The sequence below is a fragment of the Hemicordylus capensis genome, chromosome 1 (assembly GCF_027244095.1).
Source record: "Hemicordylus capensis ecotype Gifberg chromosome 1, rHemCap1.1.pri, whole genome shotgun sequence".
Classification (NCBI taxonomy): Eukaryota; Metazoa; Chordata; class Lepidosauria; order Squamata; family Cordylidae; genus Hemicordylus; species Hemicordylus capensis.
Window position 1 is genome coordinate 149,040,173 of NC_069657.1, and position 19,459 is coordinate 149,059,631.

The window sequence follows — 19,459 nt, forward strand, 5'->3', positions numbered from 1 at the left end:
TAGTGGTCATTAGGACCGTTTGTGCCAAAGGTCAATGCATTGGAACTCCATCCCCAACATTCTGCTTAATGATGTACCTCCCCTTGGCAAGGTGAGTCTGGCATGTGAAAGGGCAGGCAGAGTCCTCTCCCTTTACTACTGTGTGTCTGACTAAGTGCCCCACCCAGAATACGGGCCAGTCCTTCTGGGGTTTATTTCCCCTTTGCCTTTTATCCATGCCAGCACACTGAAGAAAATGTCGCTCTGTTCTTGTACAAGAGGACCCATGGATGTGATTATGACGTAGGCTTAAGCCAAACAATTCGGTTTAACATGTGTCAGCAAGAATAAAATGGATGCAAGGAGATACTACATTCACTAGCCACAAGGATAAAGGGCTCAGCAAAAGGTTTTATTCAAGAATATGTGGGGTGCCCATCTTTGGTGATGGCTCACTATGGCTTTCTAAAATGGCATTTTCTCACTCTGGCCACAGCACTATAATTTGGTCATGGTGCTAGATGCACCACAAGGAAGTCACACTGGTGTCCACCCCCACATCCCTTGATCACACGCATGTATATACTCATACTTGATTTTCCACCACTTGATTAACAACTTCTTGTGAATCTTAGCTAAATTATGAACTGACTCCATTGAAAGACATTGCATTTAAGGTGGCTATTGATCTCCGATGGTCTATTTACACACAGTTGATGCTCTGATGATGAACACACATGTAGAGTCAGCCGCACCATTTGGTAAGTACTCGAAATGTGGGATGCAGACTTCTCCTTTTCCTTAGCCCGTTGCTAATGTTTAGCCTGCCTCCATCCTTCCACATATGTCTGCTGCTTTCACAGAAAGACAATTAGTAAAACAGAAGACCCCAGGCACTTCCTGCAGGAGAACAATACTCCCGAAGTGAAAGAGATACTGGGGCCCACCACTTTTCCCCAGAGCTTCCCAGACATCTCATCTTCATCCAACAGGAAAACAACCTCTTTCTTAGTAAATACGGCCCCAAGCTTTAGCAACAGAGGACGCTGCCTTATTCTGACTGAAACAAACCCTTGCTCTCAGTATTCTCTGCTCTGGCTGGCAGTGACTCTCTAGGGCTGAAACCCAGGCTCTTTCCCCAGCCCTGCCTAGAGATACCACCAGGCACTGAACTTGAGACCTTCCAAGTGCAAAGCACATGTAATACCCACTGAGCTAAAACCCCATTTCAAAGCCTCTCCGGGGATGGAAAGGAACATCCTGTTAATTTTTTAGATCCACTCTCCCAACTCATATGCGACATAGATGCAACCTGAGCTGTGTGCTAGTATGTAATAATTGCAACAGATCACATTTAGAAGTGGCACAGTTCCTGACCAGAGGATTTTCAGTAAGTGGAAGAGACATCAGAGCTCAAGAAGGAACTTCCCTCCAATTGACCGGTGACTTAGTTTTGTTTTTCCTTTGTCTCCTCTGGCAGCATCTCTTGGCTTGCTTTTGCCCTGTAACCGTCTCTGGGGTTGTGCCAGCTGCCTGGCTTGCCTTGCAGCACACTGGAGGAAATCATATGGCTATATGGACAGCCCCCCCTTTGAGCAGAGAACCACACTCGGCGTCTAGTTTCACCTCCATGGTGATTCTGTGAGGAGAGGGACAGGGATGGACAATGGATACTGCGATGGGACAGGAAGAGCCGGTAAGATAAGGAGGTTTCATGCCTTAACCTACATCTACACTGTATGCCTTACACACTGCAGATTAAACCATATGTCATTCGGATCACAGATTCCTTCAGCAGAAAGCAAGAACAAGCAAGATGCAGCACTCCAGGCAAAACACAGCCGATGCATTTATTTATTTAGTTTTTAAAAGGCCATAGCCCCAAACAATAGACTCATAAAGCCACACATGAGACAGGATATGGGGACCCTCCTCAAGATCATTGGCTCAGCTGAGGTGGAGTAAAATCCCCGTCCATCTCCAAATAGGGTGATCAGAAAAGCCCTCTGCAGGAAGAAAATCCATCCACCAAATCTCTGCATCAGATCATTTTGCAGGACACATTTCCTTTCCCTCGTTATGACCATTTCTGATGGGAGAGAGAGAGAGAGAGAGGGAGGGAGAGGGAGAGAGAACTGAGGAATTCTTCTCAGTCTCAGTAAGTGTACAGTCAGGATGGGGTTGGTGGACACAAGAGCTAGTGTGGTATAGGGGTTAGACTGAAGTCCCCACAAAGCTCACTGGGTTACTGCCTCACAGGTTTGTGGTGAGGGGGAAAGTGTGTGTGTGTGTGTGTGTGTGTGTGTGTGTGTGTGTGTGTACTTCACTGAGCTACTTAGCAGAAGGGCAGGATGAACCTGTAATAAATAATGGGCCAGTTACTGTCTAGGTTAGTTTCCACCCACTCCCCCTCAGATTTTTATCCCACCTTTCCTTTAAAAAGTACCCAAGACAGCTAACATCCATAAAACCTTAAAACCAACAGCAACCACAAATACAACCATCAATAATCAACAAGCAGAAAAACAAACAAAACATGAGAAAGCTACTAACAAATCAAACAATAGATAGCTCCAAAGCTTGCCTAAATATATTCAAAAAGCAGCAAAATACAGCAAGTGAGAGGGCAAGGCGGATCTGGAGCAGGGAGTCCTAGGTTTGGCAACAGACATTCTAGGTACAGCAACAGAAAATGCCCTCTCACACATTCCTACCAATCATACCTCAAAAGGAGGTGGAACACACGAGCAGGGGTGCAGACCAAGGGAACGCTTCAGGAGCAACTCCTCATTTAAAACTGGAAGGGGGGACACTTTGGGGGAAGACAAGAGTTCTTGGTGGGGGGAATTTAGTAAAATGAGGGAGGAACTGCTCAGGTACCGGGGGGGCGGATCTGCACCCCTGCAGACAAGGCCACCTCAGCAGATGGCCTGTTTATATGGAGAGTAAGTCCTTAAGATAACCTGGACCCAAGTCCAGGTTTGAACTTTACAGGTGATAATCAGCACTTACAATTTTATTAGTTAAGGTTCCTGCTTCACAAAATGTGGGGAATAATAAAGTGATCTTACTGGAGTGCTTCGGAAATCGAGTTGTAATATGTGCTGGGGGTATTAAAGTGTGTGTGTGTGTGTGTGTGTGTGTGTGTGTGTGTGTGTGTACGCACATGTGTGCACACACAGCTTTCTCCACTGCTCTTGGATCAGCTTCTTTTACCAAACTGTATAAGGAAGTGGAATTATGAGGGTACCTACAAGTTCTCTCTTATTGTGGGCTGAAACCAGTGATTCCTCCCTTGCAGAAGGCATGGCTTCCTCTGACCATGAGGTCACTGGCTCGAAAACAGGTCAAGGACCAGCATGGGGCAAAGTCCCCAGTGCACATGGGCAGCTATTGCCAGGCAGTGTAGCCAATAGTGAGCTGAACCATCGTCCGGTTCACGACAAGGTCACTATACTATATGTCCGTGTCTGCTGATGAACAATGGTGTGAAGATGTGTGCCAGGCCAGGCCCACTTGCAGCTCAGCACTCACTTTTGCGCAACCACATTTCTATAGGGGGGCATTTGGAGGGCCGGTTTGGGAAACGGAAGAACGGACTAGACGGACCCTGGGCTGATCTAGCAAGGCCATTCGGAGCGCCTGCATTCATGTTTATCTGCTCCTGCATGCCGGCACCTCTTTGTCTTTTGCGGTGTGTGTAGATACATGTCTGGGTGGTTGCTGCTGCCTCCCCTGCTCTTTCCCCCGGAGTGTCACTCATGTCTCAAGGCCCAGCTCACTCTGCTGGAATCTCTAGCCGCCGGGTGCTGTTCTAGATGAATACACTTGAAAGCATTTTTTCTTCCTTAGCTACTAAATTTCCCTGCGAGAAGAAAAGAGTTGGCTCACTTTGTCTTCATTAGTGTCGGGGAGCCTCTTCTCCAGGCTGCTTTTGCTTGGGCGCTGCCCCTCCCAGCCTCTCGAGTGTAGTCCCTCCCTCCTGACTCACCAGGAGACGGGCAGAGCGCCAGGAAGAGGCAGCTTCCCTGCCCTGGACTGCCCCTGTGCTCTCCTGCCCAACTGAGAGAGGCCACCCATTTTAAACCACAAAAGGACCCCGGAGAATATTGGCTCGCTCTCTCGGTTTCCAGCCCTTGTTTTCACTTTTTCCTAGAGCTGACGGCGTTCCTTGTGGCAGATTATAACCAGGGTAGTTGAAGTCTCCTCTGCTGTGTGTGGCTGGCCACTCTGCCCACTCTGCAACCGTATTCTTTGGCGCAATGCTTTTTAATCCACCCACCCACCCCATGAGGCAAGACTACAACACCTGGGGCTTTTTAGTTTAGAAAAAAGACGTCTGCGGGGAGACATGATAGAGGTCTATAAAATCATGCATGGCATGGAGAAAGTGGAGAGAGAGAGATTCTTTTCCCTCTCACATAACACTAGAACCAGGGGTCACTCCATGAAATTGACTGCCAGGAGGTCTAGGACCAACAAACGGAAGTACTTTTTCACACAACGCGTGATCCACTTGTGGAACTCTCTGCCACAGGATGTGGTGACAGCCAACAACCTGGATGGCTTTAAGAGGGGTTTGGATGACTTCATGGAGGAGAGGTCTATCAATGGCTACTAAGAGGGCTGTGGGCCACCTCCAGCCTCAAGGGCAGGGTGCCTCTGAGTACCAGTTGCAGGGGAGTAATGGCAGGAGAGAGGGCACGCCCTCTACTCCTGTCTGTGGCTTCCAGTGATATCTGGTGGGCCACTGTGCGAAGCAGGATGCTGGACTAGATGGGCCTTGGGCCTGATCCAGCAGGGCTGTTCTTATGTTCTTATTATAGGAGTGAACAGCAGCTACACACTTGTGTGGGAGAGAGTAAAGGGATCCACTGTTGAGGCAAGAGTGATCCTAGGGGCTGGGCTCAAGGTCCAGTTTTGCTCCCTTTCAGCCATTTTCAGACTGTAGCCCATTTATCTTGTCCGATATAGCTCATGGGTGCCTTCCCCCCCACCCTTGTTAAACAGGTGCCAGTGGGAGGGGGGCCTGATCCAGATTGGGACTGTAGCAGGGGCAAAAGGATTTGGGTCTCCTTCCCAAGAACCACCACAGTTCTAATCTGGTCTCCCCCCACAACTGCTAGTGAAAGAGAAGCTGAGCCCATCAGCACTAGGACAGGCTTAACAAGATGGCCCTTGAGCCCCATAGGACTGCGGGCTCTTGGTTGGCACTTGCCGTCTACCACAGGGACCCCAGAGGTCTTCTAGCACATCTTTCTGCCCGCTGCTTCCATGTGGGACAAAATGCCGGACAGGAAATCGGCCCCTGGCAGAAGAACTGCAGGCTGTTTGTCTTGGTCTATGTGAGCCACAGTAACTCAAAGGGTACAGAAAATAGCTGTGGGAAAGCAGCTTGGGGAAAGGGATTTGTGTTGTCTGCACTCTGCCACAGCCCCGGAATACTGCAGCCCTGAAGGCTAGGCATACCACTGAAGTGTTTGTTCCTACTTAAGACAGGTTTATTTGAGAGAGGGAGAGGGAGAGGGAGAGGGAGAGACTTGTTGCTAAACTCATGAAACTCTTCAATATGTGTGAGGTAGAATGTGTGCCTTGTAAGCAGCACAGGGAGTGCTATTCTTGGGTGGGTGGGTGTATCTACGTACACAAACACCCACACACCTTAGAGTCAAACCATGCAATTAAAAAATAAAAGTACCTGGTCACACTTGCATTTTTTCTTCTGCTGGAAAGACCATTTAGATCCAGAAAATGGGGCAGAAGTGTAAGCACCCCTCCCCCACTACCACTGTTCTGATCCAAATCAGAGCTCGCCCTCCAGCTTTAAAGTGTGTTGTTGTTGTTGTTGTTTAATTGCCAGGAGATCCAGTCACAGATCTCTGGCCTCACCATGGCCCTTTGTTTTCCATTGTTTCCTTGCAGAGATGGACACCGCAAGCCCAGGATAATGACTGCCCCCTCCTGGATGGAAGTGGAATAGCAAAACCAGTGTGTAAAAGTCCCAACTGTCTAGCAGGGTACCTGCTGAAGCTTCGGTTAAGCTGCAAGAGCGGAATACACAGAGCCTGCATTTCCAAGTGTGTATTCTAGTGGACAGTGCTTATCCCTACAATCAGAATTCCCCTAGGATTCTAGAGTGGCTTAATGGCTTGACAGTTTAAGAAGCAGCCTGCTGCTTTTCATTTCAAGGGCGGATGGTTCAAGGGGCCAGGTCAGTCTCTTGCAGGTTTGAAGACCAGGTGCAAAGGAAAGCAGGGCTCCAATGCCTTGAATAATTGTCTGGAAAAAGGAATTGTGGCAGGCTGAGAAAAGCGGCATTTTCTGACTTGTGTACACAAGTATTAAAGGCACAGACATTTGGCCCCTCTTTGCATGTGATGGTCACCCTAGCTGTAAATAGGAGAGACCAAGAGTTGCTTTGGCTCCCTTCAGCTATTTCTATATTGTGCATTATAGTCCAGAAAATACAGCAGTTTAAAAGCTGCATGCAAGTGGAGTAGATGATCACTGAAGCACCATTAGGTCTATTACTCCATAGCATGGCTGCAAATGCGTGCAAGTTAGAGAGTAAGGCTGTGACTAAAATTGCCACCTCTTTTCTTCGCAGGGCTCATGAGCCTTTAACAGCTCCATGAAAGCCATAATTGCATAAAAGGACAGCTTTTCGTGGCATGGATTCAGTGACAGGGATTGGTTTACCCAGAGGTGCTCTGACCCCTGGACTTGGGGGGCCGAGCTCCAGGGCCTCCACAGCCCTTGGGGCCCCCTAAATCCTCTTTAGTCTGTTCCGGGTGGTGTAGTCACCTGGTGGAGCATGATGATGCTTAATTTGTGGGCGGGGGAGGTAGGCCTTGCGGTTCAGGCTCCAGAATTACCTAGGTGTACCTCTGGGTTTGCCTGTGGAATCTCTAGGCTGCCATGCAGCTGCTAAAGGCACAGGAGCCCTGCTAGGAGAAAAGATGGCACCCTTTAACTCATTGGTTGGCCATTATGCTTTCAGTTAATAATCCTTCTGCATTAGGCATAACTACTAACAACAACCCTCAAATGCCTACAGAACAAGATGTAATTTCACATTTGTCGTTTTATAAACCTAAATCTAACCATGACAAGACCCTGCCTGCAGGCTTGATCAGACAGATACATGTAGAAAAGGAAGCAAGAGGAGCTTCCAAGACCTACTGCAGTTAGCTGCTTTAGTGCTCACCTGAGGTTGACGTGCTCAGGGAGGACTCATCATGCTCTCCCATGTTGGAGAGGTGTTTTTGGTTTTTGGTCCGTTCCAAAGTAAAGTTGTGTACTCACCTAACAGCAGAAGGATGATGCAGTCCGGCACATAGCCAGGCTGCTTAAATTCCATTCCAAGGGCTTGCCTTTTGAGCAGCCTAGTAGCACAGCAGGGAAATGCTTGACTAACAAGCAGAAAGTTGCTGGTTCAAATCCCTGCTGGTACTATATCAGGCAGCAGCGATATAGGAAGATGCTGAAAGGCATCATCTCAGGAGGAGGCAATGGTAAACCCCTCCTGCATTCTACCGAAAGAAAACCACAGGACTCTGTGGGCACAGGCTGTAACAGCAGCAAGACCAATCGATAAAAGCCAGTCTATGATTTGGGTTACACTTTACTCCTTTATTAGAGTGGGTTTCCTCGGCTGTTCGTGTTGTTTTATGGTTAACCAGGAAACACCACAGAGAAGGGGCCAACACCTTGAGTAGTTGAGCTGCGGAAGCATGTTCTAGGGGGAGCAGCACAAGCTCTGAGAGGTGCTGTATCGGTCTTCTCTCCAGGTTGCAGTCTGGCAACCCTAATTCATTGTATTGTGTTCCAAAGGATGGCATGGATTGGTTTTGAGTTTTGGGGCTATAATCTTTGGCTTTTGCATTTAATCCTACTTTATTTCCCACAGCAGACACCTTCTTCACCAAGTCCACACATCAGAATTGTTGGCTATGCACACTTATGCTGCAATAAATCAGTTCACACCCAAGGAGGTGCAAAACAGTTGGCCTTTCTGCATGCTAGGATAATACTTTGCATTTGCGAAGCACTCCCAAGTGTACAAAGCACTTGACATGCATTATCTGACTGTAATCCTGACAACCATCGCCCTGTAAATTAAGGGTTATTATCGGCATACGGCAGAAGCTGAGAGGGAGTGCCTTGACCAAGGCCACCTAGTGCATTTAGGGCAAAGCTAAGATTCAAACAAAGGACTTGCCGATTTGTACCAGGCTCTCTTAGCCACTGTGATGCACCACCTCCTTCACACATCAGCACTGTGTGAGAGCCGTTTCTCTGTGCTGTGTGCCTCCCAGAAGGTTGCTGATCAAATGGGAAAGCCTCATGGCTATGAAATTCATGCCTACTGATAGTTTAATTCTTTTTTAAGTTGTTTTAAATTGGTATTTATATTTGTATCTCTGTTTTAATTGTTTTTAATGTTTTCTGTTTTAATTGTAAACCGCCCTGAGCCATTTTGGAAGGGCGGTATATAAATCAAATAAATACATACATACATACATACATACATATATACTGCAGCCACAGAATACAGCATCCGAGAAAAGGGGTGTGTGTATGTGTGTATCTATATATATTGAGAGAGGGGTGTGTGCAGGTGGGTTTTTCCACCTACCATTTATTCAGAGTTCCTGGATATCTGAAACTATAATGTAAAACAAAAAAACATTGACCAATTTGGGTTCTGGCAGGCTTGAGTCTCTGTAGAGTCCTTTCTCGCAATCACAGAGCAAGGGCTCCATGCTGGAGGGGAGGAAGCCTTAAAAATGTCGGCCTCCCCAGCAGGCCAATCCTGGTCTTCTTGCTGGGTGTGCGGATCACTCACCCAGACATTCACGGGCTGCTACAAGTTTGGGGGGCTGCCGAGAGACCCCTGGAATCCCCACAATACACCGTGAGAGTGCCCAGTGCATTAAGGGGGGCCTCTTGATGCCGGCCAGGAGCCCCGCAGCCTCTCGGCTTCGAATGGGAGCAACTGGGGCTGGCAGACGATCAGCAAAATGGGCTTAAGGGAGCGCTCACTCTCTTAATCCAGCTGAAGAGGGTGGCTGGCTTGGTGGGTTTGCTACTGAGGCACTGCTGGGATCAGGCACGCTCCCCCGGCGGTTCTCACCCGCGGGCAAGACCAGCCGTGGCTTCGTCTGCCCAGTTTTGCCTGCACGTGAGAAGAGTGTCGTACGGTGCTGCTCTTATTCTAGATAGTGACCTTCACTGTTTTTCAAGAAGGGGCCACTTGGGCAAAGGACCTTCAATGCGAGAGTCATTCCCCACGGTGCCGATCTCCGCACCGCACTTTTCTCAGTGCTGGAAGGACCCTTTAAGAGGACTGCAGCCCTCTCTTAGGTGCTCTGGGAGGAAGGCGCTGGGAAGGGCTACACTGCCCAGCCCTCTTGTGCACACCTTCCAGGATGGTGGAGGGGCTCAAGAGGGCTTTGCTTGCCACTGGCTGGGCAGCACCGTGAGAATGGCAGTCTCCACATGGTGCCGGGGAGACTGTGCAGAGCATTCAGCCTTACAATGAAGAGCACTGTTCCGGACAAAGCATAGGAAGGGCTCGCCAAAACTGAAATATGGATGCACTAAAACCTTACAGAGTGGGAAGGCCACACACAATTCAGCCCTGTCCCATCTGCTAGAAGCCCTCTCTCTGTCACTGCTGCTCCTTTGGTACAGTGATCTAGTTGGCAACCACCTGGTTATTTACTCAGTTCTGAGGAAGCAATTGACAACATAGCCCCTCTCCTCTTTTTACTTTTTAATGTTTGCTTTTAATGGATGATCTTGCCCAGCTATCATTTTGCTGAATTGCCTCCATTGCTACTTGCAATGGGGCTGGGATGATGTTATCTAATTAGCCAAACCCAGAGCAAATGCCTTTAGTCATGAATAGACAGGGATCATCTTCATCACAGATTCCACCAACTGGTCAATAGATTTGCTTGTTCATCCACTCCATTTTCTCATACAGATCTGGTGCTCCATTGGTCTGGTTTAATAAGGCCCTTCATGGCTAAGACCTATGTTTCTAGCCTCTATTTTTGTCACAATAGTTGTCTTCTAGATTCATCCCAGTCTCACACAAGATCTTCTGGATCACTGACAAGATGAGGTTTCCTTTCTCTTTTAGGCATTCTGATTGGTGCAAATCTGACCTTCCTTCAGGCGGCTTTGAAGTATGCCTTGCATTGTAACTCCCGACACGCCTGTCATAATTGGAATCACGGTGGCGGTACCCTACGGTATTGGAATCGCGGGGTACACAGTCCCTTTTCCTTTCTAACAGATGTTGCTGGATCTGCATTAAGGCTGTTAAAAGAAGCTCTTTGGCATACACATCCAGTGACCCTTTATCTATTCCTCTGTTTCCAGTGGAATGAGACTTCCTCGATCCACCTCCTTTGTCCTTTCCATGGCTAAATGCCTCGCTCTTCAGGGAGGCAAACTGCATGCCTTGGGCACGCTGGTTTGCCTGGCCTCCCGATTTAAATGCTGCAAATGCTAGGCTTTGAGACAAAGGCAGTTTGTCATCCCCTGAGAGAAGTTTGAACAAGCGTTTCACCATTACTTCCAAGACCTCTGTTGTTTTCTGGGTTCCCGCACGGAAAAGGTTCTTCTTCAGCCCGCAAACAAAGTCCGAGTCTGTCATGAGTGCCCCCGTGACGTTGTGCAGATTTTTCATAGAGGAATCAATTAAGTCGGATACAATTTCCCTGGTGTGCTTCAGGAGAACCTCTTTTAAAACTGCACAAGCGGGTGGAGAATGCTTCCCTTTTTGGACTTTCATAGTCTTCAAGAAGGACATCATCATGTCTGAAGCAACCTGATTTGCACAGACCATCATCCCTCTGCTTACAGAAGTGAAATCATCATGTCTCTTTACTTTGTCTGCATACCTTTCTTCCTGCTTGAAGTCATTCAGGCTAGTTGTTTCGCCTGTATATGGGTCCTCCAGCCTGACACACTTCTCCTTAGATATATTGCTTGCTTGGATACCCTCTGTGGAGGGAGGCTTGGCCCCTACACTGTGGGGACTAATAGTCTGACGGATGCACTTTCCGGAACTTTCCCATTTATCTTTGATCTCTTTACGTGTTATTTCAATAACTAAGTTGCAGAGCTTATGGGCGTAATAGGCAAGATCATCGGAGGTTGTTTTTTCACTACCAGGAGTGTTGGGAGCAGTGTTGTTGTTGTTCTGGGATATCTTCTCAGCAATTGACAAATCAAACACATTGGTTTTATGAGCAGTCTTCATGGGGGTCAGTGCATGCTGGAACCCAACCGCGTATTTCTGAAGATCATTGCTGAGCCAGCTGACCACATTGAATTCTTCGGAGGACCCTTGCTTGAAAAGGCAGACTGCTCCTTCAGTATTCGCCTGCTTGCTTTGCTCGTTGTCCTTGATTATGATGACTTCCTTCTCCTCCAGATTTACCAAGTCAAGTTCATTGGGAGGGTCAGAGATGTTGCCAGATTGGCCAGAATCTAAATTGGAAGGTGAATGTTTGTCCTTTGAGTTCAGATTGGAGACGTCGACAAAGCAAATGACTTTCCGTTCCTGATCTTTGTGTCCACTGGGGCTGTAGAGGTTTACCTTGCACATACCAGCCTGACTGCTTATCCAGTCAACCTCCTGAGCCATCTCTGTTGGTTAAATGTAGAAATGTTATCAAGAGCCGTACAGCTCTTCTTAGAGCTGAGCAGCTTGGATGACCCGGCCAGACTTGGGATGTTGCCTCCTCTTAGTCTTCCATGCTTTTCTTACCTGCAAATGGTATTTTCACTTATGTGGACACATAGCAGCAGTGACTTCACAAAGCCTCAGTATCCCCCACCAACCAGCAATGAGTTGCCAATACTTCAACAAAAAAGTGCTATTCTGGTTTTTTGGTTTGATGTAACCACAGCTGTAGGGTGTCTTCCTTTTCAGCTGAACAGCTTCGGTGACCCTACCAGACTCAAGATGTTGCCTCTCTCAGCTTTCCATGCTCTTCTGCCAGCAAAGGACATTTTCACTTGTTTGGACATGTGGCAGCAATGACATCACAAAGCATCAGAACTGCCCACTAACCAGTTGGCTGCCAAGGTTTCAGAGACAGTTTTCTTCTTTTAACTTGCAATCCATATATAAAGGATTAAGGCAGTTCCTTCAAGCAATCAGGTTGATGGTCGGAATAAGTGGCAACAGGATCCCTGAATAGGTAAGGGAGACACCTCAGAGGGCAGCCCCAGATCTTTGGTGGGTCCACATTTCATGCTTGCCTGCAACTACTTAGGCCGTTCTTATGTGACAGTAAATACATTTGCTTTTCATACAGCTGAAATCCAAACTTCTACACTGGCTGAAAGAACTTTCACTTTACAATTGGCTCACTTGCATTTTCTAGCCTGCATTAAGAGCACTGACAAGTGACACAGCCCAGACTAAAGAGTGTTCTTAGACTTACTAGGAAAACACATGTGCAGCCCAACCTTATGCATGTTTACTAAGAAGGAAGCATCACTGAGTTCAGTGGAAGTCTGAACCCAAACTATTCTTTCCTTTTTTGCAGTGCTGAAAAGTACCTCTTTCTTTCTTTCTTAGCAAAAATGCTGCTTATATATTTAAATTGCACTCACTTCACCATGATACCATCATGTGTTTTCACCATGACGATACCATCATTATTTACCAATGTCTGATTGAATATAATACTTATCCTTTGTGTAGTATTTTAGAGCATTCAGTGGATTCACATACCTTATCTTCTTGCAATGCTAATATCATCCCTGTAACGTAAGTCAGATAGTAATAGTAAATCTGTATGGTAGATGGAGTGTATTGAGGGGGGAGAAAACATTTCTTGCCCAAGGCCAGTTGGAGTTCATGTTTAGGTCATGACAAGGATGAGATTCAAACCAGTGTAGTGTTGTGGCATCATTCGGTTTGCTACATTTTATCATCACCAATTGGGTGGGATCACCCATGTGACTAATACAAGGTAGAAGCTGGCAAAGTTAGTAATGTTATCAAACAGGACTGGTGTGGAAAGGTGCTTCTGAAGGCAAAATTCTGCTCTAGCAAATTGGCTAATTGCAGCTTGAAAAGCGAAAAGGGCAAGCATTTAGCACGGCCCCTTAGTGAATGGGGTTTGCTCCTGGGGCTGTAGTCTCAGTTGTAATTCAGCAGCAACCCTGCTTTATTAAATCTGAACAGGCTGGTTACACACACTTTTTGTTTTGTGAAAACAGAGCTGTTATTGCTCAGTTAAACTGTAGATCTAGACTGGGTCCAGTTTCCTTCTGAGTCTATTCCCACCTGTCCTAGTCAGAGATTTATGAGAGCTGTGTATTTGAATTGTAATGAGATTTTAACGAGCATCCCATTAAGTGTTAAGAACATACAAGAACAACCCTGCTGGATCAGGCCCAAGGCCCATTCAGTCCAGCATCCTGTTTCACACAGCAACCCAGAAGAGGCCTCTGGAAAGCCCACAGGCAAGAGGCAAGGGCATGCCCTCTCTCCTGCTGTTGCTCCCCTGCAACTGGTATTTAGAGGCAGCTTGCCTCTGAGGCAGCTTGCCTCTGAGGCCTATAGCCACCAGACTAGTAGCCATTGATAGACCTGTCCTCTGTGAATTTGTCTAAGCCCCCTTTAAAGCCATCCAAGCTAGTAGCCATCGCCACATTCCATGGCAGAGAATTCCAGAGATTAATTACGTACTGTGCTTAATTATGCTTCCTTTTTTTGGTCCTAAAATTCCTGGCCTTCTGTTTCATGGGATGACCCCTGGTTCTAGTGTTGTGAGAGGTGCGGGAGAGGGGGGGATATATGTTCACTCTCCCTACTCCATGCATACACCTGTCATGTCTCCCCACAGCCACCTCTTTTCCAAACTAAAAAGCTCTAGATGCTATATAGTCTTGTCTCATAAGGAAGGTGCTCCAAGCCCCTGATCATCTTGTTTGCCCTCTTCTGCACCTTTTCCAGTTCTAAAATGTCCTTCTTAAGATACAGTGACCAGAACTGCACGCAGTACTCCAAATGTGGCTGCACCATAGATTTGTATAAGGGCATTATAATATTCGCATTTTTATTTTCAGTCCTCTTCCTAATGATCCTTAGCATGGAGCGAGCTGTCCACCACAACCCCAAGATCTCTCTCCTGGTCAGTCACTGACAGCTCAGACCTCATCAGTGTATATGTTCAATTTGAACAGACTAGAATTCCAAATAGTTTAAAATGAATTTATTACTTCCAAGTCACATGTAAGGAGGCAAGAGACTGCAGACAGTTGATGGGTCAAATGGAGATGAAACCACAGGAGATACATTACTGCCGATGGAGGGTGTTGGCTCTTGATCCATTAGGTGGTTTTACTAGCTAAATCGGGACCTTCCAAGTGAGTACTTACTAGAGAGAAGGCTTCATGGCAATACGTGCTAGAGATTGAAGTAAATGAGCAGGCAGGGCAGCTTAAACAGGACTAGTTGGCCAAGATAAGACCCTGTCAATCATTCCCTGGCACCTTGATTCTTGACTTTGGTTTTGATCAGGCTTTACTAGGTGATTTTTGCTCACATACACAAGTACACTTGAATTTAAGGCTCATACTAAGAGATTCTCCTAAAGATTATACAAACAGCTAAAAAAAGGCTATTCCAGCAATAACATGATTCTCTATTATTCATGTAATCTAAACCCCTGATCCCTCATGGCAACACATGAATATTCTATAATATGAGGAGCTTTCATCCTTGGATGCTCTAAGAAGGACACAAAATAGGTGTTGCATTTAGGATATAGCTGGGAGCCACCAAATCCACCCCCGCAAAAGGCAAGACCATCCTTCCACCAACATCATACAGACCACACTGTGCTATCCTGACTACATCAACTTATCTTGCTAGAGCAACTTTTGCTGGAGGAAGAATATGCAAGTTTCTTGGTTACACAGACCTTTTCTGTAGTCAGAATGAAGAGGCAACTAAACCTCTGCAAGTTGAACAAAATTTTAATTGCATCAAACAATGAAGTTTTACAAACACTTTTTGAATCAGTTGCAAACCTGTGTATGTACCAAGCTGGGAGATCTACCTATACTGAACGTATATACTGAGCTGCAGTTCCATTCTGTTTCATACCATTCAATGTTGTTCCGAATAAGCTTCCTATCAAAATTAGAGCCTCCCTTTCTCTAGATGTTTTTATGAAGAACCTGAAAACATACCTGTTTTGTCAGGCTTTTAGTTTATAGTTTGAAAGTTTAAAGTTTTAGAGTTTTTGTCTGTATTTTAAATGGTTTTAATTGTGTTAATGTTTTAATTGTTGTGTTTTTAGATTGTGAACTGCCCAGGGACTTACGTACAGGCTGGTATAAAAATGTATTACATAAGTAAATAAAATAAATATACTCTGCACCAGCTGTTAGGAACCAGGGTGCAGGTAGTCTTGTGTTGACAAAGACTAATGATATATTTCAGCAAGATCAAGGCCAGTGGTCTAACTCTCCAAATATACAACACTATGCTCCTTCCTAAAGCACAGAGTTGTGGAAAGGGAGATGAACCATTACAAATGTGGGTTCTGTTCTGATTCAGGGCCGTCAGTACGTTTTAACTCCAGTTCAGTTTTGGTTCAGACACTGACTTTAAAAAGTGGATGGAGAACCAGTTCAGAATGTCTGAACTGGTTTAGACAACTTTCATTCAGAATAATATCAAATCCATTATTTGATTTAAATCTGCAGTGGCATAACTGAAATATTGCTGTTTTTATGCTCCTTTTCCTTATGCTTAGGCAGGGCCAGTGTTGGCACACAGCAGCCTTAGGCAAATACTGGGGCTCCAGAGCACCAGAAGGCTCCGCATCCCTGATACTATGATATCATACGATGTATGATATTTAGTATACTACGATACAAAACCATCCCCTGCAATGCGATGTTGGGGGACAGACCATTGTGGGGAAAGTAAAATGAGAGCCAGCGTGGTGTAGTGGTTAGAGTACTGGACTAGGACCGGGGAGACCCGAGTTCAAATCCCCATTCAGCCATGATACTAGCTGGGTGACTCTGGGCCAGTCACTTCTCTCTCAGCCTAACCTACTTCACAGGGTTGTTGTGAAAGAGAAACTCAACTATGTAGTACACCACTCTTGGCTCCTTGGAGGAAGAGAGGGATATAATTTTTTTTTTTTTTAAAGACACCTCCAGCTGCACTGGCAGAGAGATAAGTGTCACCATTCCTTGCCACCAGTGCCAGATAACTAAGCCCACCTGGTAAATCCCCCATGTGGGAGGGCCCTGGCAGGCTTCCTGGGCAGTGGTGGTGGCAACAATGATGATGGTCAGCAGTGCTCCTATCAGTGCTGGTATTTAACGTTTCCCACAATACCCTTCTCCATGATGTTTGCTTCATCAGGGTCTGGGACAGCGAAGACTTCCAGCCATAGAGATGCTGACAGGAGTGCTACCGCCAACATGGCCACTGCTGAAGCCACAGGAGCAGCAGTTGCCAACACTGGCCATCTGGAAAGCCCACCAAGGCCTACCTGTCTACACAGGGGGCATGTCATAGGGGGGAAACCCAGAAAGACACTTTGCCCAAACCTGGATCCAGCCCTGCCTACACTCATACGACAGCACTGTAGTAGTATCATTGCACCATTATGATAGCTCTGCTGAAGCAAGTTAAGGAGCTGCGGTTCTTAATTATAGAATGTTTATATCTGGTACGCTACTCAACGTCAGCCCACCAGCTGTTTTTGGACTACAGTTCCCATAATCCCCAGCCACCGTGGCCATTCGCCAGGGATTATGGGAGTTGTAGGCCAACAACTGGAGGAGAGCCAAGGTTGAGCAGCCCAATCTAGTCCAAGCCCAGAAGTCCCAAACCTGAACATATGAACCAGGGAATTTTTTTTTAAAACCAACCCAAAAAACCAGACTCACGGTTCTCCCCCCCAAATTGAGCTTTATCACCTTCAGTTCTCCCTAAGGCCGCATTCAGACATTGCATAGAACCAGAGTTACAGGTTGCCAGCAAACCTGTAACTCCAGTTTCATGTGATGTCTGGATGTGTGCAGCCATGGCTTTGCAACCAAACCACAGGGTCTAGTTTACTTCCCAAACTAGAATTTGGACCTGGAATTACTCCTCAGTTTCACCACTCTAAACCTCTGTTAGAAGGGGCTGTTGTGTTGTCTGCATGCATCTCGCTGCTATAACTGTGGTTACAGGTTTAAGCAGCGGCTGTGACCAGTGAGAGGCCAGCTCAGAGCACCACCAACAGCAGTTACGCTCTAGGGATTACCCAGCACTCCATGGCGTGTTCCCTGACCGATTGCCCGCATACTCCCTACTTCCTCTGCCTGCCAACAACACACCAGGCACTGCTGCTCTTATAATTAAAGGGCCAGCAGCACTATCAGGAGGGGAGCAATGCTTGGAGTCTATAATCACAGCCAGTAATCACACCTCCTCTGAGCTCCTGGCCAATTGTGAGTGATTTCCTGGAGCTGTGAAGCCATGCCCACAGCCTGGTGACAACACGGCTATACAAGTGGGCAGAACCAAGCTTGGAGGACCAGAAAGAGGGAGGGAGAACTCTAACCTGCCTTGCTAGGGTTGCCAACTGTCTCTCATTACACATGTCACTCATTTCAGGGATGAAATGTTGGTCCTTATAGGGACAGCATTTGTCCCTCATTTATTCAATAGCCTATAATTCAATTACATATACATCAATGATACTCAGGCTCTCTTGATTACCACTGCATACACCTCCAAGCGCCCCCAGCCAGCCCAGCCCCAAACTTGTGTCCCTCATTCTGGCAATGAAATGTTGGCAACCCTACTTTCGAGTTTCCCAAACTGGGGATGGAGGATTGTCTGCGATGCAATCCACAATTTAGAATACAAATACAAGAATATTGATATAAGACTTTGTCCCCAAAGCACAGGTAAATAAATAAATAAATAAATAAATAAATTTAAACTGCAAACTGCAGTTCTTATGCTGCCTAAGTTTCATCTGCTCGGCCTTGGGTTTGCCTGTGCCCGCATTACAGACAAACACCAGCACACACAGTGTCACCTCTCTAAAACCACAGTTAGGGAAGGAAGCTCCTCCCTGGCTCCAGCTCCTATTGGCTGTGGAGTCCACCCTTCAGGAAGGAAGGAAGCCCTGCACAGCCAGCTCCCCTGCCTCTCTACAGTCTCACTGAGTGCAGAAAGAGTGCTCTCCTGAACATACAAACCTGTACAGGAGAGCAGGGGGAGGACTGTGTGGCATTGCGGGTCCACCAGACTTGTGGTTCCGTATGATCTGGGTCTCAGTCTCATAGCCTGCCTGCTCAAATATCTCCCCTATCCCCAGCAACTTGGGGCTCTTGTTTTTTGTTTTTTTTTTTAAGAAAAACTTCACTAAATCAGCAAGAAAAGAAAAGCAGAGCTTACCAGCTTAGGCTGAATGGCAGCAAGAAGGAACTGCTGTGTAACTGGGAAGCAATAGAAGTTTCCAGTCTCTGTTCAAGAATCCTTCTCCATGCTGAGGTCTTGTTCCTGGCCAACAGCCTATGGATGGGCAACCACACCCCTTCCTAGGCCCAGCCTACGAAGCTCTCTTGCTCCTCCTCACCTTCCCTTCAGAGGCCTCACTGGGAAATATAGTTCCCCCAGATCCAACTTCACTACCCTTTGGAAAAAACTGAGTTGCCAGGTAAATTATTTAATTGACTGGTCTTCAACCAGTTACCATGTTTTGTTTTTAGGGATTCAGTTCCAGTTCAGGTTCAAGGCAACCAAGAGATGTGAGGTTTGGGTTTGGTTCCATTCATGGGGCGGGGGACCTCTTTGAACTTGTCTGCAGGTTCAGTCCAACTTCCTGGCTGTGAGGCTAATGCAGCAGCATTCCTGGCTCATTAAGGCAGAGAGAAATAGCTCAGCTTGCCTCATGGCATTCTGGGAAAGAGCTGTGTGTGAAGACTATCCTCACTTTAAGGGCTGGGAAGGTGAGCCCAAAGACAGAGTCCTGCAATTCTCTTTCAGTCTGGGGGATGACTGAGCACTGGGATAGGAAGAGGAGACAGGTGGGTATAGACAGCTCTTGAGGTAGGGGGAGCTGTTTCTTGAGCTACTGTGCTACTAGGCCATTTAGGCTTTCGGGGTCAAAACCAGCACTTTAAACTGAGCCCAGAAACAAGCTGTGTTATCGGTGAACAGCAAAACTTGCAGGCACAAACATTGTGCCTGCATGATATAGCAATAGCAATAGCAATAGCACTTACATTTATATACCGCTCTATAGCTGGAAGCTCTCTAAATGGTTTACAATGATTTAGCATATTGCCCCAACATTCTGGGTACTCATTTTACCGACCTCGGAAGGATGGAAGGCTGAGTCAACCTTGAGCCCCTGGTCAGGATCAAACTTGTAACCTTTTGGTTATAGGGCGGCAGTTTTACCACTGCGCC

The 19,459-nt window shown here is 46.7% G+C and overlaps 1 protein-coding gene and 1 long non-coding RNA gene across 2 annotated transcripts; both read right to left on the reverse strand.

Moving 5' to 3' along the window:
- Positions 1-1,804: 1,804 nt before the first annotated feature.
- Positions 1,805-18,860, reverse strand: LOC128336101 (uncharacterized). Its single transcript, XR_008311834.1, has 2 exons — positions 18,443-18,860; positions 1,805-2,068 (listed from the first exon to the last, which is right to left on the reverse strand). It is a non-coding gene; the product is annotated as an uncharacterized LOC128336101 (long non-coding RNA).
- LOC128336074 (A-kinase anchor protein 4-like) lies at positions 9,743-12,015 on the reverse strand. The gene has a single exon (XM_053275219.1). It carries the CDS (start codon positions 11,642-11,644, stop codon positions 10,028-10,030), a length of 1,617 nt encoding a protein of 538 aa, XP_053131194.1. The 5' UTR covers positions 11,645-12,015; the 3' UTR covers positions 9,743-10,027.
- Positions 18,861-19,459: the final 599 nt, after the last annotated feature.